This window comes from Bos indicus x Bos taurus, chromosome 29, assembly GCF_003369695.1.
Source record: "Bos indicus x Bos taurus breed Angus x Brahman F1 hybrid chromosome 29, Bos_hybrid_MaternalHap_v2.0, whole genome shotgun sequence".
In the NCBI taxonomy this organism is placed as follows: domain Eukaryota; kingdom Metazoa; phylum Chordata; class Mammalia; order Artiodactyla; family Bovidae; genus Bos; species Bos indicus x Bos taurus.
This window is the reverse complement of record NC_040104.1, coordinates 4,845,347-4,864,780: the sequence shown is the minus strand read 5'-3', so window position 1 is coordinate 4,864,780 and position 19,434 is coordinate 4,845,347. Positions and strand designations below refer to the sequence as shown.

The window sequence follows — 19,434 nt, the reverse complement described above, 5'->3', positions numbered from 1 at the left end:
GACAAGTTTCTGTGTTTCAAGCTGCCCCAGGACACTGACACGCCTTCTAATCCTGCAGCTCTTTCAGGTCACCCGCCGGGCACCCTCACAGCCATCCTGTTCACCTCTTTCTCACCCCCGCACAGACCTGCCAGCAAGTGCCCTGCCTTCACCCGCCGGGCACCCTCACAGCCATCCTGTTCACCTCTTTCTCACCCCCGCACAGACCTGCCAGCAAGTGCGCTGTGCCCTGCCTTCAGACCATGCTGGAATCTGCCCGCATCTCCCCCTCCTCTGTGGCTGCCCTGGCTCCCACGCAGCCTGTCTGACCTGGATCCTGGCCCAGCCTCCGCCCCGTCTGCCCTGCACTCTGCCTCGGGGTCCCCACCTGTTTCACAACGTCCTTCTCCCCCATGTCCTCTTTGCTCTGCTTCATTCTGTGATGCCAGGCTGATGCTCCGCAAACCGCATCCGTATCTGCCAGGGTCCAGCCCTGGCTGATCCAGGGTATTCGAAGTGGGGACGGCGTCGGCGAGGATCAGGATACAATAACTTCAATTAGATATTAATTAAAGATGTAAAGAGTAATAGGATGAGGATAGCTCAGTAGGAAAATTCAGTGGAGAAAAGAGGCTGAGTAGCTTGGTTTATGCAGGAGACCAATAAAACTTCAAGACAAGAAGTTTGCACCACTTACGTAGGCCGCAGGCGTCCTTCCATTCTTCCGAAGGAGAGGAGACACTGAGGCCTCCCCGGTCGGATCTTAGAAGCCCAGGCATAATTAGTAAGCATGGCGGGTTCCGCGCTCCAGATGGAGACTCAGCCAGAGTGAGAGAGAGACATGGGGAGACCAGTATTTCGAGAAACTGATCCCAATTCTTTATTTTCCATGGTCTACTTTTATACACTGAGATGTTATGCAAAAGTCACGCGGGGTCAGCAGTCCTGACTTTTATCAAAGTCAGGTGCTTCATACAAATGTATACAGAGGTCTTAGGGGTGTTACATCATCTTCTGGCCAGGGGGGCCTGCTGACAATTTATGACCCTCTCCTTGTGACAGCGGTCAGTCAACCAGGACACTTATTTCTCCAGGGGTGATTATTCTTAAAAGAGACGCCACCCAAATAAAGTTACATTCCTATAGGGTGAGGGTGTAGTGGGTTTTAGCTAAGGAAAGAATGTACTTAGCCTAAGGTCTAACGTGATTAATATCAAAGGTTAATACCTATTTCTTCTATATATTCATTAACGTGTGTAAGGGCGGGGGATGTGGAGACTTAGCAACAAATATTGGCTCAACAAATGAAAAACCCTTCACCAATACAATTTCTAATCAGCCCATTATACTTATACTAATAGTTTTCTAACTTTTCTAAGGAACCTGTTTTTAGAAGGTTTAAAGCATCTCATGCCTCTCACGGTTGGGAGGCTGTGAGCAATCACATGTGGCCGGACAAGCCTGTCAGGCAGGCTAGAGAACCTTCAGAGGAGTTTGTAGGTTAAAACACTCTTGTCACGCCCAGGAGTTTTTATTAACTGGAGCTCTAGGTTAACTCCTTCTCCGAAAGAGGTGGTGGGGGACAGCCCCCCGTAAAGTCAGAGGTGTAGGTGAGAGCACAAAGTAATAAAGCAGGCAGGCTCTGGTTATGGGGGTAGATGCTCGAGGATTTCCAGGGGGACTCCTGAGGCTCGATCCCGCCTTTGCGTATGTCGAGCCTCCTTCCTCATGACCTTTGCCACGGGCGGAGTGCCTCACTCTGGCCCCCAACACTTATCCCCCGGTCCTTCCGGGGCTGGGCCCCTCCTGTCCTCCCAGTGCTGGGGGTGACGGCTAGCCGCTCGTTTTCTCTGCGCAGCTGGAGTCCCGTGAGGCGATCCTGGGTCTCAAGTGCCCACGGTGAGTCCCCTTTTTCCTGACTGGAATCCACTGGCACACTCGTCTCCCAGCTTCCAGCCTGGCACCCATGAGCGGGTCTCCACAGAGCAGTTGGAGGGTGGGGGCGAGGGGTGGTCCTGACACACACACACAAGCGGGCCAGAGTTTGCCAGAAGAGAGAGGGCTCTGGGGTTCCGGTGAAGTTTCAGAGCTTAGCAAAGTGGGACACAGGACTTCCCTGGTGGAGCAGTGGATAAGCATCTGCCTGCCATTGCAGGGGACACAGGTTCCATTCCTGGTCCGGGAGGATTCCACACGCCGAGGAGCGGCTGAGCCACAGTTGCTGAGCCCGAGCCCGGGAGCCTGCGAGCTGCAGCTGCTGAAGCCTGAGTGCCCTGGAGCCTGTGCTCTGCAACAGGAGAGACCACCGCAACAAGAAGCCCACACACAACTGGAGAGGAGCCTGCACAAAGCTACTGCACAAAACGAAGACCCAGCACAGCCAAAAAAAAGAAAAAGTGGAATACACAGGACTTTATAATTAACACTGCACTGTTACAGTATCTGCCTCCCTCCTCCAGCTAGATTGGTGTTTTGTTTTTTCTTTTTTTAAAAAATTTATTATTATTATTTTTACAGTAGGTTCTTGATGGTTATCTATTTTAAATACAGCAGTGTGTACATTCCAACCCCAAATTCCCAATCTATCCCTTAACCCCTACCCTCCCCCACTGGTATCCATAAATTCTTTCTCTATGTCTCTGTTTCTGTTTCTGTTTTATAAGTAAGTTCATCTATATCATTTTCTTTTTTAAAGATTCTGCTTGTAAGGGGTATCACATATTTGTCTTTCTCTGACTTACTTCACTTAGTATGATAATCTCTAGGTTCATCCATGTTGTTGCAAATGGCATTATGTCACTCTTTCTAATGGCTAATATTCCATGGTTTATACAGTAAGTTCCCTACAAACAAATGTGTTTGGTTCCAAGATCGAGTTCCTAAGTCCAATTTATTCATGAGTCCAACAGGTAGCCTAAGTACCGGCTAACGCAGTCGGCCATACAGCACTGCACTGTAATAGGTTTATGAAGTGGGCCGTTTTCTAAAGTCTTTCTTGAATTCGTTAGTTTTGTTTATGGTTTAGGGTTTGGTTTGTCGGCCTCCAGGCACGTGGGATCTTAGCTTCCCGATCAGGGACTGAACTCGTGCCCACCCCTTGTACTGGAACACGAAATCTTAACCGCTGGGCCACTAGGGAAGTCCTGCATGGAATAGGTTTCTAATACTTTTCACACAAATAACACATAAGATACAAACACAAAAAATAAAGAAAACGACTTTGATCTAATAGTACAGTACCTTGAAAAGTACGACGCTACCAGCTACATCACAGCTGTTTTCAGGCTTGATTCCAGACACCCCGGGCTTGAAACAAAGGTGTGCTCTACGCAGTTCCGTGCAGTACACAGAAGCACAGCCGCCTGTAGAGGTGCACACACGAGACAGTGTACACCAGACACACGACTGGACGTGTAAACACTCATTAGCATCTTTGAAAGTTCGCAACTTGAAGATTCACATGTAGGGGACTTACTGTATGTACCACGCATTTTGCTTTTTTGTTTGTTTTTTATTAACTGTGGGCTACCCTGGTAGCTCAGTTCAGTTCAGGCTCTCGGTTGTGTCCAACTCTTTGCAACCCCATGGACTGCAGGACACCAGGCTTCCCTGTCCATCACCAACTCCTGGAGCTTACTCAAACTCATGTCCATTGAGTCGATGATACCATCCAACCCCCTCATCCTCTGTTGACCCCTTCTCTTCCTGCCTTCAATCTTTCCCAGCATCAAGGTCTTTTCTAGTGAGTCAGTTCTTCGCATCATAGCACAACCTGGTAAAAAAAAAAAAATCCGCCTGCAATGCAGGAGATACAAGTTTGACTCCTGAGTCAGGAAGATCCCCTGGAGAAGGGATAGGCTACCCACTCAAGTATTCTTGGGCTTCCTTGGTGGCTCAGATGGTAAAGAATCTGCCTGCAATGTGGAAGACCTGGGTTCGATCCCTGGATTGGAAAAATCCTCTGGAGGAGGGCAAGGCAACCCACTCTACTAGTCTTGCGTGGAGAATCCCCATGAACAGAGGAGCCTGGCAGCCTACAGTCCATGGGGTCACAAAGAGTTGGACACGACTGAGCAACTAAGCACAGCACAGCATTAACTGTAGGCTGCACCCGAATGGCGGACTTGAAATCAACATGGTGAGCTGCAACCAGGGACTTTAACAAACAGTGGCATGAAATAGAAGGGGCAGGATGGAGTGATCAGACGGTGACACACGCGGTCAGAGGAGGCGCTGTCTGATGAAACTTTACTCAGGGCTCTGTGTGTGCACGATTGTGATGTAAATGCATTTCTTTCAGTGAGTCTTGGTTCACGGTGTTTATAAGCTTCATGGGGGTGGGTCTGCACCTGTCTCGCCCCCGGATCCCCCTCCTGGGGCTTCTGATCATCTGTCCAGCGCATGACTGGGGCTCACCCCTCTGCAGCCGGGCGGAGCTCTCTGATGGTTCTGCACTGGGAAGTTTTCTGAGGTCATCTTGCTGTGGATTTTCTTCTCTGTGACGTCTCTCTGCCCTTTCTCTGGATTTCCTCTCGTGCACAGGGCAAATCTGGACATATTTTCTTTTTACATTTTCCGTTTTCTCTCTCTTGGTCTTTTGCTTTCTTTCTGTGAGCCGTTCCTCAGGCTTATTTGCCCAACCCTCATATTGATATTCAGGTTTTAAAAATTCCTACGACCACATTTTATCGCGATTTGAGAACTCCTTCCTTTCCCTCGTCTCTTTCCTCCTTCCTCTCTTGGGGTGCAGTGCCCTGCTCCCTGCGCCCCTCTTCCTGCAGTGGTTTTATTCCATATTTCCGTCATCTGCCTTTGCTGGAGGGCTCTCCTCAGACACCTGGTCCTTGTCCACTTGGATCCGGTGAGGCCTGCATGCTCAGATGCTCACGGGCTCCTTGACCTAGGGCTCTGCCGGGGAGCCAGCTGCCAGGCCCCGGAGCCAGGGGTCGGAGGTCAGTGTCCGTCTCTCCCCTTGGACTTGTCGGACTCCTGGCAGCGCCAGGGCAGGTGGGCTCGCGGCATCTGCTGCTCATCTCTCCTCCTCACACCCTTTCCTCTGCGTGGGATCCCTGCCCTGACTGTGCCCCTGGCCCCAGAGCAGAGGGGCCCGTCTTACTCACCGCAGAGACGAGACCTGCGCCGACTCTTCTCCTGGGTCTGGGGAGGGGGCTTCGCTGAGTAGCACCTCGGATCTGATCATCAGACTGTGTCTTTTTAAAATTAATTAACTTATTTATTTTGGCTGAGCTGGGGCTCGCAGTTTTGATGGGTTTTCGCTAGTTGATGAGAGTGGGGCTGCTCTTCGTCGCAGCCCAGGAGCTTCTCGCTTCTGTGGCTTCTCCTGTTGCAGAGCATCGGCTCTAGGCACACAGGCTCAGTAGTTGTGCTCCTCGGGCTTCGCTGTGGGATCTTTCAAGATCAGGGATCGAACCTGCGTCTCCTGCACTGGCAGCCGGATTCTTATCCACTGCACCCCAAGGGAAGTCCCAGGTCCCTTTTCTTTTTTAAAAAAAAAATTGTGGTAAAATACACATAACATAGAATGTACCATCTTAACCGTTTTGAAGGGTACAACTCAGTGGCATTGAGTAATATTATACAGCCATCACCACTGTCCACTTCCAGAACTTTCTCATCTCCCTGAAAGGAAATTGTGCCCCCTAAACCGTATTCCCTACCCCAGCCCCTGGTCACCTCAACTTTCTTTTTTAAAATTATTTTTTAATTTTATTCTTAAATTTAAAAAAATTTAAACAATCTTTGATCACATCCCACGGCCTGCAGGACCTTGGTTCCTTGACCGGGCTCCGTGGGTTACACCCACACCCCCTGCGCTGGAAGGCAGAGTCTTAACCGCTGGACCACCAGGGAATTCCTACCTCTATTCTACTTTCAGTCTCTAAAGCGATTGCTTCTCTGAAAGGCTTTCCTACCTCCTTGTTAGTTTATTTCCCCTGCACCCCCTTCCTCAGCACCCAAGGACCCCCACTTCCTGAGCTTCTGGTGATTCTGTGGAATCAGTCGATTTGCCTCAGGAGTGGCCTTCGGTTGATGTATGCCTTTAATCTGCCATCTGATCTCTGGGTTGGGAAGATCCCCTGGAGGAAGGCACGGCAACCCACTCCAGCATTCTTGCCTGGAGAATTCCACGGACAGAGGACCCTGGTGGGGTCACAAAGAGGCAGACGCAACTGAGTGACTAACTTTCACTTGCCATCTTTACCCCAAAGTTCCTCTATAATATTTAGGAATTCATCTTTTTTGCAGATACTTTGTAAAAATCAAATGGTAGAATCATCTTATAATCACATTGTGTAATCATTTAATGTTAATGTTTAAGGATAAAAATGGGATGCAGAACTAGTGATTCAGTAGGCTCCGATTTATGTAAGAGCTTCCCACGTGGCACAGTAGTAAAGAATCCGCCTGCCTATGCGGGAGACATGAGTTCGATCCCTGGGTTGAGAAGATTCTCGGGAGGAGCAAATGGCAACCCACTCCAGTATCGTGGCCTGGAGAACTCCATGGATCGAAGACGCTGGGCAGCCACACAGTCCATGAGGTCACAAAGGCCGGACACAGCTGAGTGTCTGAGCACATGTGCTATGTATGTAAAAGACACCCACGTGCGTAAAGAAGAAGGAAAGTTGTAAGGCCAAATTCAAACATCTCTGACCTTTGGGATTTGGTCTAGTGCTTGTCATTTTATTCAGTTCTTGCACTTTTTAAAAGTTTTCCACAGTGCTGAGTGTGGTCCTGTGATCTGTAGGGAACAGATCCCTGCAGGGTGCTTCTCCATCCTGGGTGCTTCTCCATCCTGGGCATCCTGTGGTCCTGGTTGGCTGGGGGTGGGCCTGGGTCTTACATAGGTGGGAGGAGGGGGAGATCTGCCCGATTTGTATTCTAGAAAAGTCCTTCTGGGGATGACCAAGAGGAGGAGGTGTCTTCAATGAACCAGAATCATGGAGGACGGGGTAGGTAGCCAGAGTCTGGAAGCGTGGCCAGGCAGAGAAGGCTGAGGGGCACAGCTGCTGAATATTCACGGGTTAAATCATCAGAATTTGTGGCCTGATCCCCGTGGGGTGAGGGCCTGGGAAGACGTCCATATTTCTGGCTTGGGTGAAGGGTGACTTAATGGTTCAGGAAGTCCCGCCCAAATGTTCTTAATAATAATCGTATTCCTCTCATTTCTAATTCACACATGCAGCCCAGAAGGTCTGCATGCCTGGCAGCGTGAGAGGGTGAGGAATTCTGGATTTTCCAGGCCTGTCAGTCAGGGAGATTGGCAGCTGCCAACAGTATGTTCCCCTGGACCGCTGCGGGCCCTCGCAGGGTGGGGTGGCGGGGGAGGGCGGGGCAGGAAAACTGCAGCCCCCCGGGGGGAGGGGAGCTTCCAGGGAGATCTCCATCCTCCACGGAGAGAGGCGGCCAGCGCCCTGTGTCCGGCCGTCCTCAAGCCGGCCAGACGGGGTCCGAGCCCTGGCTCTCCCTGGCCCAGGGTCTGTCCCATGTAGGCATCGCTGCGTGTGTATCGGATGGAGGACTTGATGTTACGTATTTATGTGGCTCTGACATCTGGCCCGTTGTCTATGGCACCGTTCAGCTGCTGTATTCCCCCTCCCCCAACTCTGGCCAGCTCCTTCAGGACATCCTTTTAAGGTAAAATTCACAGGACGTAAAATTAACCACTTTATTTCATTGTTTTGTTTTGGTCATGTGGCCTGTGGGATGTTAGTTTCCCGACCAGGGATCAAACCCACGCCCCCTGCATCGGAAGCACGGAGGCTTAACCACTGGACTTTCAGGGAATTCCTAAAATTAACCATTTAAAAGATAATTTATTTTTGGGTGTGCTGGGTCTTCACTGCTGCACAGGCTTTCCCTCGGGTTGCAGTGCGAGGGAGTCTCACTGCGGTGGCTTCTCTCCTTGTGGAGTATGGCTGGTAGGGAACCTGAGCTTCAGTAGCTGGGGCTCCCGGGCTCCAGAGCACAGACTCAATAGTTGCAGCACACGGGCTTAGTTGCTCCACAGCGTGTGGGATCTTCCTGGGTCTGGGATGGAACCTGTGTGTCCTGCACGGGCAGGCAGATTCTTTACCACTGAGCCTTCCCTTTACTGGGGAAGCCCTAAAACCAGCCATCTTAAAGTGAGCCTTTCAGTGGCATTCTTAATGTTGCAAAGCTATCATCTCATTATTGTCGTTCAGTGGCTAAGTCATGGTGGACCCTGCGACCCCATGGACTGCAGCACGCCCGATTTCCCTATCCTTTACCATCTCCCCGAGTTCGCTCACATTGATGTCCACTGCGTCAGCGACGCCATCCAACCATCTCATCCCATCTCTCACCTCTATCTGGTTCCAAAATGTTTTCATCCCTCTAGAAGGAAACCCCAGATCCACCAGCAGTCACTGCCCAGTCCCTGAGTCCCAGCCTCAGGCAACCACAAACCTCCTTTCTGTCTCTTTGGATTCACTTACTTTGGACATTTAATACAAATGGAATCGTACAATATAGCCTTGAGTGTCTGGCTTTTTTCACTGAACCTTGTCAAGATTCATCCACGTGTCAGTGTGAATTCCTTCTTACACCTGAACACTGTTGTATGGTATGGCCCGACCACATCTTGTTATCCATCGGGGTGGTAGACATTTGGACTTTCCGACTTTCTGGTTACTGTGAGTAGTACTGCTGGGAACATTCGAGTGCGAGCTTTTACCTGAAGCTGTTTTTACTTCTCTTGGAGTGGAAGCGCTGGGTCAGATGGTCACCCTGTGTCCCTTGGATTTCTTGAACAGCACATGGTGGCTGAGCCTTCTGGCCTGCCCTTGAGCCAGGCTCTTTAGGACTGTGAGGCAGGGATGACTGTTCCCACCATGGCTGGACGGGCCTCCGAGCCTCTGCACCACGGAGGTGCCTCCTTCAGATGGAGGAGCCGGGTTAGTGCTGGTGAGGGCGGGGCGGGCCCCCATGACCCGGGCTGTTGAGGAGCAACCTCAGAGAGCTGGCTGACCCCAGAGACCCAGGGAAGAGCTGGGAGGGGGCGCCCCTGAGGGACGGTGGCCAAGTGGGCCACCGTGGAAGGAGGGCTCCGCTCAGGGCTCACCCTCCGGACTCCCCCTCTCACTCCCCACTGCTCCTGGAAGAGGGAGCCGGGGCTCAGCGGTGAGTGATGACCAGTGGGTTCCAACCCCCAGTGTAGCCCAGAGTTATGATCTTGATCACTGGCTATGCTGTGTGCCCCAACCTCTGAAATTTCACTTTACCACGCATCGCATTGAGCCAAGAATTACACTGAGTCTTCTTGAAAAAAAAAAATTGGAAAAACGAATGATGAAACCATTCTCACTCTGCTTACCCAGCTGGGCCCTTTTAATGGTTTGCAGATCGCCCTCCGTGTGTTTGCGCATTTTTACAGCGTTACCATCCGGCTGCTCATACCCTTGTGTGTTCTGCTATTTTCCACTTAATGTGTCATAAACATTGTCCCATGTTTTAAAAATATTTGTCACAATCGTCATTCAAAACTGCTTCATCGTATTACATCACGGAGCTCCCCCAGAATTCAGTAAACCATTTTCCCGATGTTATTTGGATCAGGGGTTGCCAAACGGTTGCCCTCAGACCCAATCTGGGCCCCTGGCCCTTTCTTTGGGTACAGCCTACAAGCGAAGAATGACTTTTACATTTAGTAATGGTTGAAAAAACTCAGAAGACTATTTTGTGACATACGAGACGGGTAGAAAATGCAAGCGTCAGTGCCTATTAATGAAGCTTATTTTATTTTTGTGTATTTGTGTCTGGCTGCCCTGGGCCTTGGTCGCTGCGCAAGGGCTTTCCTGTAGTTGGGGCGAGCATGGGCTTCTCGCCGCAGCGGGTTCTCTCGTTGTGGAGCAGCAGGCTCTGGAGCACGTGAGCTTTGCCAGTTGTGGCGCAACGGGCTTAGTTACCCCTTGGCATGTGGGATCCTCCCAGACTGGGGATCGAGCCTGTGTCCCCTGCGTCGGCCGGTGGATTCTTAACCGTTGGACCACCAGGGAAGTCTGAAATATTTCGCTGTAGCGATTCCATTCCACTTTCAGTTTTAGCACATGTAAGTATGTTGCCCAGTTTAAAATACTGAGGATCTGATTCTGATACAACTAAGAGAGAAACACGGAAAACAGGACCCTAAGTCCGTGCGAAAGTGTTATTGGCTGAAAAGGTTAGGAGGCGAAGCATCTGCCGTGATTCAGCTAATCAGTCTCACCTGGTTCAGTGAATGCTTTGTCTGCCAGAAGCACTCTGTAGCATCCTACTTTAGTGATCTTTCAGGCAGCAACAGGCTAAAGTATCCCTACAAGGAGTTGCTTTTTCCTAATTAAAAAAAAAATAGCTCCAAGTCCCCTGAGAGATATTAGTCCGAATTTATTCTGTTTTAAAATGCTCAGTTTGTGGTCATTTGTTACATAAGCTACAGGAAATAAGCATGCCTGGTAAAGACTCCTCCAGCCTCTGCCCAGGGAGCTGGGGAGGGGGGTGTCCCTGACTGTGTGTGTGTGTGTGTGTGTGTGTGTGTGTGAGTGTGCACACGCTTAGTGGTGTCCGACTGTTCACAACCCTGTGGACTGTAGCCCGCCAAGCTCGTCTGTCCGTGGGATTTTCCAGGCAAGAATACTGCAGTGGGTGGCCATGCCCTCCTCCAGGGGATCTTCCCGACCTGGGGATCGAACTCGCATCTCTTGCATCTCCTGCATCAGCAGGCGGGTTCTTGGCCGCTAGCACAATCTGGGAAACCCAGTGCGTGTAGCTTCACCTTTTCTCCAGGTTTCAGGACGAGCTTCGCCTCTGCTCTGTCTTATCTGGAGCCACCACGTGCAACCCCCGGGTTGGTTCGTTCTAGGATGGAGGATACTAAGCTTTCATCTGTTCGTCTGTTTACTGTTAACCTGCAACTTCGTGCCAGGCTCCGGATTTGCTGAAAAGTATGGTGGCTCAGACAGTAAAGAACCCCCTTGCCAATGCAGGAGACCCAGGTTTGATTCCCAGACTAGGAAGATCCCCTGGAGAAGGCCATGGCAACCCAGTCCAGTATTCCTGCCTGGAGAATCCCATGGACAGAGGAGCCTGGCGGGCTGCCGTCCCTGGGGTCACAGAGTCTGGCACGACTGAGCGACGGAACTGCAACAGCCGGTTGCCATATTTTGTTTCCGGGCCGAATGGCTCTGTGTTTAGTTTCCTTCTTCTGCGTCCTCCTGGCTCTCGCCCAGTCAGACTGCAGGGAGCCAGGTCTGAAAGGGCAAACGTCCCCTTGGCAAAGGGAGCCGATACGTGCCTCTGGGGGCACGGGGGTTGGGCAGCAGAGTGGACGGGAGCGGACTGGAATGGAGCTGTCTGACCAGGCTGGAGGGAGTCATCCTGATGGCCCCCGGTTGTCCCGGCCTCCCCGGCCACCCTGGCTCTCCTGGTTATCCCCACCTGGGTCCCCTCATCCAGCCCCCTTGGTCAGCCTCGCTGCCCTGTTTACTACCCTGGCCTGAGTGTGCCCTGGGCTCCGTGAGTCCGAAGCGGAGTTCCTAAGTCAAGGACGGGCACAGCCTTGCCCTGGAAAATGAGGCCTAGGTGATGTAAGAGCCACATCAGTCCTGGCCTTACCTGGGATGGAAGCTCCTCCTCTGAGATCCCACGAGTCCCTGTGCGGGCTGACATCTTTTACCTGACCCTTGGTGGATCCAGGGACAGGATGGAGAGGGCCTGGGATGGCTCAGGCAGGGCTGGGCTATGCCCACCCAGCTCTAACGCAGCTCGGGTCTCCTCCGCAGAAGGCCCCGGGATGACACTTCTCAGCGCTTGCTGATAGATGGAGGCCAGACCAGCACACAGCAGCCTGGTGGGGGCGGGGAGGTGGCTGTCTCCACTTTACAGATGAGAAGACAGCTCTGCGAGGCCAGAAGGTCCCCACGGAGGTGATGGCGGAGCCAAGTCTCAAAGCCAGAGCCAGTCCTTTCCCCGCCCCCGATCGCTGTGGTCCCTCAGTGAGGGCGGGGCCTTCCCGCCTTCTCATCCCACTTTGCCGTCACCCAGGACTGACTCCTGCATGGGATGCGGGACTCAGGAACCACAAGCCCACTCACTGCAGTGGTGGGTTTAATTCTCAAAGTTACAACTCCATCCAATTCTGACTTGTTTACAAGTAATACACCTTAACAGATAAGGATACAGAAAGCTTGAAAGTCACAGAAAGAGAAGATGCACCGCACGAACAGCAAGACAAGAAAGCTGATGGAGCTGCGATAATATCAAATAGACTGTAAGGAATTGACACCTCTCGATTCACGAGGGCAGCTTCATATTTTACCACTAAAGCTCCAATTCCCCAGGATAGAACACCCCTAAGCTCGTATGCTCCAAATAACACAGCCTCAAAACAGATAAAGCAAAGAAGCAGCCCATGCGCAAGCTTGCTTGTTCATTCTGGAAGTCAGATTTTGGTGACGGATGGCAGTCTTTGCCATCAGCCTTCGGCAAGGTTGTAAAGAATCAGGCCTTCCTCTTCGGGAGTTTACCCTACAGAGGGGAGAAAAAAAATATCACATATGCATGAAACAGCCGAAGACCAGTGGTCGGCTCCGGGTGAGGATGGTGTGGGTTATGTGCTATGGACATCAACAGGCAGACACACACATCACTCACTTTCATTCACTTGTGCCTACATGAATGCCAAGGCTCCCATCTGGGCATGGGGGAGGGCCCTCATGGAGTGTGTCATTTGAGGAAGGCCCTCTCGGAGATCAGAGAAGGCAATGGCAACCCACTCCAGTACTCTTGCCTGGAAAATCCCATGGACGGAGGAGCCTGGTAGGCTGCAGTCCATGGGGTCACGAAGAGTTGGGCACCACTAAAGTGACTTAGCAGCAGCAGCAGCTCTTGGAGATGAGTATGGACTGGAGCCATCTGGGTTACCACCCCACCCCACGATCGTGGCTGCTGTTCCCTGGGCCCCCAGGCCTGCCTGCCCAGCGGCACATTCCACAAACATGTCCTGGGCCCCTCTCTGTGTCGGGCATTGTCCTCGGTGTGGAGCACAGCTGTGACCCAGATGGACACAGTCCCTCTTGGTGAGCCTGTAGTACACAGCGGGGAGCCCACAGGGCAAGTGGAGTGGGGTGGGAGGTCCAGAGGGGTGTGTGTGCTGTATTATTTTATGTAAGGCAGTCAGGAAAGGCCTCTCTGAAGAGGTGACACTTGAGTGATGACCTGAAGGAAATGAGGGAGAGAGCTCTGCACGCAGCTGGGGGAGGAGCATTCTGGGCAGAGAGAACAGCAGGTGCAAAGGCCCTGAGGCAGACTGGAGCTGGTGGGCGGGGTTGCAGGAGGGGTGGTCAGAGGGCACGGAGCTGGGTGGGGGAGACCATTGCTGCCCAGGGGTCCATGCAGAGGAGGCAGAAGAGCCCCAAAGGAGTGAGTGGATGAAGCCAGGGTGCACCTGTGAGCACCCCGTGAGCATCGACACTCGACCTGCTCGAGCTGCTGTTAAATGCCCGTTTAAATGTTAAACACCACCTATTAAATGCCTGCTGTATGCGTGGTCCATGCAGGGTGCCCGCTGCTGCAGAGTGTGGCTGAGCAGAAACCGCCTGCCCTTGTGACTCTTGGTGAGCACGGACCCAGCGGGGTGGCAGTCCCACCCCAGGCCTCTGTTTCTGGCCTGTAGGCCTCTGGGTGAACAGGGCGGCACAGGGACCCAGGGCCTTGATGGATCCCGTAGCTCCCAGGGCCCTGCCCCTCTCAGCCACCTCCACACTCTAGCTGGGTCCAGGACCCTGGGGATCCCAGAGTGTCTGCCAGGTACGCTCCTCCGTCCACTTTGGGCCGCCCGCCCCGGTGCTGGCGCCACGCGTGCCTTCTCTCGCCCGTGGCCCACGGCCCGGTCAGCGCCATCTGTGCTGCTCCCGTGGGGCATGCGGGCTGCCCCTGCAGCCTGTCACCCGTTCTGGCACTCAGCTGCTGCGTGTCCAGTGAAGACACAGAACCACCAGGACTTCCCTGGCGGTCTCGTGGCTAAGGCTCTGCACTCGCCATGCATGGGGCCCGGGCTTGATCCCTGGTCAGGGAACAAGATACTGCGTGCTGCAACTCAAAAACCCTGCGTGCCGCAGTGAAGATGCATGAGGAGAAAAAGATTCTGCAGCTGAGACCCGGGGCAGCCAAGGAAATCAGTGTTAAAAATAATACTGAACCACCTAGATACAATGGACACTGGCCCTCACCCTGAGCCCCCTGACCACTGCCCCAGTTGCCCTGCCTCTCCCAGGACCTCTCTGATGATCCAACAACTGAAGGGTTGGGACCTGGCGGTGGGGGGCACCCGCCAAAGCTGTGGGGTGGCTAACAGCTCTGTGCTGTTCACCTGACTGCTGTCAAGAGTTCCTGTGTCCCCGGGCCCGGGACCTCAGCTTCCTCCTCACTGCCTCGCACGCTCGCCCCCCCGGGACCTGTGGCACAGCAGCTGTTTGCCTCTGGAGTGACTGCTGGATGCTGGGCTTGGGAAAGGGAGGGAGCTGGGCAGGGAGCCGCGGGGCAGGGCTCACATGGCTGGCATACGGTGGGCGGCTCGGGCAGGGCTCCAGAGGCTCTCAGACCCTCACCTCGTCACTGGGGTCAGTGGAGGGCATCTCCCGCTCCTCCAGCTCAGGCTCCTCCTGCAGCACCCTGCTGAGCACGGCTCCCAGGGGCTCCCTCAGGCTCAAGCGGCCCCCACTGCCCACCAGGATATAGATCATCGGTTTGGTGCTGCTGCTCACGGACAGAGAGAAGCAGGTGAAATGGCCGAAGAGAGTCTTCGCGCTCTGGGGCAGGTCCAGCCAGTAGAGCAGGAACCCAGAGATGCCGAGGGGCAGGGCGCAGGCGAGGAACACGAAGACGCAGAGCAGGACGGCCACGTAGAGGCGCGTGAGCGGCCGCTGCCACGGGGGCGAGCTCCTCTGCACCTGGATGCAGAGGGCCATGCCGGACAGGGCCATGATGGGTGTGAAGCTGACCAGGGTGAAGAAGTGCAAGACGGTCTCCGCCTTGGACCCCAGCCACGAGTGGGGATGCTCAGCCTCGTCATGGAAGTACCAGGCCGGCACGATGAACAGGACGGCCAGCAGCCAGAACACGGCGCACACCGCAGCTGACAGGCGCCGGTGCCAGCGGCCCCGGTACCAGGTGGGGAAGAGGCCGGGGAGGCAGGACTGGGCACTGGCGGCTGTCAGCAGGCTCAGGCTCACGGTGTAGGCCAGGTACCCGGCGCTCCTCACCGCCCGGGGGCCCAGGCGGTGCATGTGGATCCCCCAGGAGCTGGCGCTCAGGACGGTCAGCGTGGCCGAGCAGAGGAGGAAGAGGAGGTCAGCCACGGCCAGGTGGAGCAGGTAGATGCCCAGTGGGCCCCTCCGCCGCTGGAAGCCCAGCAGCCAGACCACCAGGCCGTTGCCCACGATGCCGCCCACGCAGGTGAACACGACCAGCGCGTCCAGCACCTCCCGTACTGTGTCGGGGGGCGCCGGGGTGGGGCCTGGACTGCTGCTCCTGGAGCCGCTGCTGTTGAGAGTGTTCTCCATCCCTGCCAACAGTGGGGAGAGAGCTGAGGGCCACAGAGCTGGGGTCCCTGCAGCTCAGGTACCCCCCACCCCCAGGGAGTCCTCTGGTTATACCAGCTGCCATTCTTTGGAGCCATCACTGGCCACACCAGGCCACCTTCCCTCACTCCTAATTCAGGTTACGTGCTCCCGGCTCTGGGGCAGGCCAGGGTCCGTTTCTGTTGCTGGATGTGACGGTGGCCAAGCTCGGGGCAAGGCTCCGAGTCCCCAGGCTTGGCCGTCGGTACCTGCTGCAGGCCTGGCCTCCACCCTGCTGGGGGCGGTCCCTCAGAGCCTCTGAGTGGCTACTACTCCCGGGCCTGCAGTGGTCAGCGTGGGTGGGCAGAGTGGCCGCTGATGGGCAGAGTGCCATGCATGGCTGGTCACTGTGAGGTGCCCCCTGGAAGAGGGGGTGGGCACTGCTCCTCCCCTGGGCCTGGCACCTCACACCCCATCATAGTGGGGGGACCAAGTGGGGCGCAGCATGCTCGGTGAGCTCCCTGACCCCTGACCTTCCCAGGTGCCAGAGTGCGCCCTGCGGTCAGCACGGCCCCTCTGCAGTTACTGCAGGGCTTGCCTCCTGCCAGACCCAGCTGTGAGCACCACGCTGGGCCCAGGGAGGGCATGATCCACACAACACCTGCCGTGTGGCTGACGGCCCAGGCGCCCCAGCCCTGACGTGTGTCCACACTCTGACGGGCCTGCGCGTCCCTCCACCCGGGGCTGGTTTCATTCCTTTTGTCCACTGACTGCCTGATCTGACCCCTTCGCCCTCCACCCGGGCACGCGGGGCTCAGAGGCCCAGGGTGGCAAAGCTCAGCATCCTCGGGGCTCGGCCGGGACCTGGGGTGGACTCCACAGCCTGGGACTGGAAGCACCACGTGGCCTTGCTCTCTGGGCCTGCGGCACCCGCCAGGGTCACGGTCCTCACACCCACTCACAGGGCTCAGCTGCCTCCTCGGACCCACATGTGAGGGCAGGGTCCCCTGGGAACCCGGCTCACACGTCAAGGCCCTGGGTGCGGAATCAGGGAATCGGTCTCTGGGGCAGCTGCTACTTTATTTTACAAAGGTTGTTTCTTTCTGAATTAATGGTGTAATGGATTGTATCACTTCTAACCAATATTCATACATGCTCGGTCGCTTAGTCGTGTCCAACTCTTTGCGACCCCATGGACTGTAGCCCACCAGGCTCCTCTGTCCGTGGGGATTCTCCGGGCAAAAGACTGCTGGAGTGAGTGTCCATGTCCTCCTCCAGGGGATCTTCCCGACCCAGGGATGGAACCCGCCTCTCTTATGGTCTCCCACATTGGCAGACGGGTTCTTTACCTCTAGTGCCACCTGGGAAACCCCAGTGATATTCATATTACTGATCATATTGTTTATTCTCAAACTGGTCACTGAGGCCTCCTAGTGCCCAGCCTGGGTGAGGGTGGGGGATGGGACCTGAACGAGGCCCCTTCCCAGTCCCAAGGGACCCACACCCCCTCCTACCTCCCCCCAGAGTCAGGGCCGAGAGATGCTGCTCAAGGCTGAAGGGGCTGCTGGGGGAGGGGGGTGGCAGCCACGGCCCCAGGCCGTGTGCCCTTAACCTCTCCTTACAAGAGACCCTGAGTCCACCACCCGATTGTCCTCCTGCAGATGTGTGTGGAGGACAGCGTGGGGTCTGACCACTGAAGGCTTCAGAAGGATCAGGAACCTCGGGATGCTGCATTCCACCAGGAGAGTCCTCCCACCCCTGCGCTGCCTCAGGGCCCCCTCCTCCCCTGCTGGACCCCCCACCTTTGGCTCAGACACCAGCACATGTACCCCCAGCTCTCCAGTGTCCAGCCTGGAGTTGTGACCTCCTCCAGCCCCCTGGAGACCCCTCCCCATCTGCTGAGAGGGCCACGCAGGTCCTTTGGGCTATGGTCATCGGGTGGGGCACGGATATCAGGGACGGGGGGGCCGGCCAGCCTCAGCCCCCTGACAGTGATTCTCGGCCTGGACGCCCATCACTGGATGGCAGAGCTGGGCACTTGGCAGGCGGGGGTCTCCCATAGACGTCTGTCAGACGAGAGGAGGCGTCCGGGCCATGAGAGTCCCTCCCGTCCCCGGCACCCTCAGTGAGGACTGTCTGTGTTCGCCTCGATCTGGGGGCACTTGCTGGGGGCACCCAGGGTGGGGCTGTTCCCGCGTGGGGCTCATGGCACGGCCGGCCCTGGGGATGGGAGGAACTCACCGGACCTAAGGGCCACTTTCCCACCCATCTTTCCCACGAAAGAGGAGACTTGGGACCGTCCAGGCCTCGGGTCCGCCCGAACCCCGGCCCCAGAACGAGCGGCCTTGCTCAGGGTGCGCTTGCCGTACGGGGTAAGGTCTGACCTTGGGCTTGAAGCAGCGGCTTCTTACCTGGCTCGCCTGTGCCGTCCGCGCCTGGAGGAGGACCCAGCTCCTGAAGACCTAGGTGGCTCCCTGGGGCCCGGCCCTTCGGCTTCTCTGGCCACAGGTCTGGCTTAAGGCTTGCAGAGTCCGACGGGCCGGTCCCCGGGATCCACCCCAGGCTCTGCCTCCTCCTCTGAGAAGAGACGCCCAATCCGTCTTCGGGAAGCAGGGCCCTTGGGGGACCAGCTGCATTAGGCCTCTCCCTGCAGGAGCCCAAGGCTGCGGGCTAATGGGCTGCCCAGGAGGCCCCACAGGAGGGCGGGGGCATGGAGAAGCACCAGTAGCCAGCCCCTCACCCCACCCGGTCTCCACAGGGAAGGTTCGGGGCACTGGGCTTTGGGAAGGTCTCCAGCTGGGAGCTCCGGGGTCCACTGAGAGCCCGGTGCCTCTGGAAGCCAGGAGACCATGAGGCTCGCCCTGCAGGGTTGGGGCTGGCAGAGCACCTGCATGGAAACTTCTGGATCTCTAAAGCTCCTCACTGCAGGAGGTGGAAAGACAGACCCTGGATAGGGAACCCCCAAGAGGGTTTAAGGCCCAGTTCAACTCCGGCTGTCACATGACTCTGGGAGACTTCTGTCCCCTCGGCCCGTTCCTCTATGTGTAACAGGAAGTTTCCACAGAGGCTTCAAGGGAAGGTGTGGCAGCGATGGGGGCTGGGGGAGGTGGCAGGTTTGCTGGGGGGAGGGGGACAAAAGGATTTCTTTGGGGCAAACCTCTGATGGGCAGCGACCCCAGCCCTGGCCAGGGGCCCTGCCTCTCACCGGGGAAGCACAGAGGCCCGCCCTGCTCCAGAAGGGGGTCCTGTGTGTTGGGATGGGGGTGCCTGTCAGCATGGCACGTGGGAACCCCAGACGCAGGCTCCTCCAGGGTGAGGGAGGCAGTCAGGAGCCAGCCCCACCCCCAGCTCGACATGCACCCTAGGGTGTACCTTGGCGAGCTGCTAACTATCTGTGACAAAGTTCCCTCGTGGTGGCACATGTCCATCTCATAGAACGGTTGGCGCCTGCCCATTGCTGCAAATGCAGCGTCTTCCAAGCAGATGGACCACTTGCCATGGTTCCCAGTTGTTGCTCAGTTGCTCAGTCTTGTCTGACTTTGCGACCCCGTGGACTGCAGCACACCAGGCTCCCCTGTCCTTCACTATCTCCCAGAATTTGCTCAAATTCACGTCCATTGAGTCAGTGATGCCATCTAATCATCTCATCCTCTGCTGCCCTCTTCTTATTTTGCCTTCAATCTTTCCCAGCATCAGGGTCTTTTCCAATGAGTCAGCTCTTCCCATCAGGTGGCCAAAGTATTGGAGTTTCAGCTTCAGCATCCGTCCTTCCAATGAATATTCAGGACTGATTTCTTTTAGGATTGACTGGTTTGATCGCCTTGCAGTCCAAGGGACTCTCAAGAGTCTTTTCCAACATTACACTTCAAAAGCATCA

The 19,434-nt window shown here is 55.4% G+C and overlaps 1 protein-coding gene across 1 annotated transcript; it reads right to left on the bottom strand.

Moving 5' to 3' along the window:
- Positions 1-11,111: 11,111 nt before the first annotated feature.
- Positions 11,112-18,474, bottom strand: LOC113886508 (mas-related G-protein coupled receptor member D-like). Its single transcript, XM_027532758.1, has 3 exons — positions 17,969-18,474; positions 14,607-15,562; positions 11,112-12,525 (listed from the first exon to the last, which is right to left on the bottom strand). The coding sequence occupies exons 2-3, from the start codon at positions 15,558-15,560 to the stop codon at positions 12,499-12,501; spliced, it is 981 nt and encodes a 326-aa protein (XP_027388559.1). The 5' UTR covers positions 15,561-15,562; positions 17,969-18,474; the 3' UTR covers positions 11,112-12,498.
- Positions 18,475-19,434: the final 960 nt, after the last annotated feature.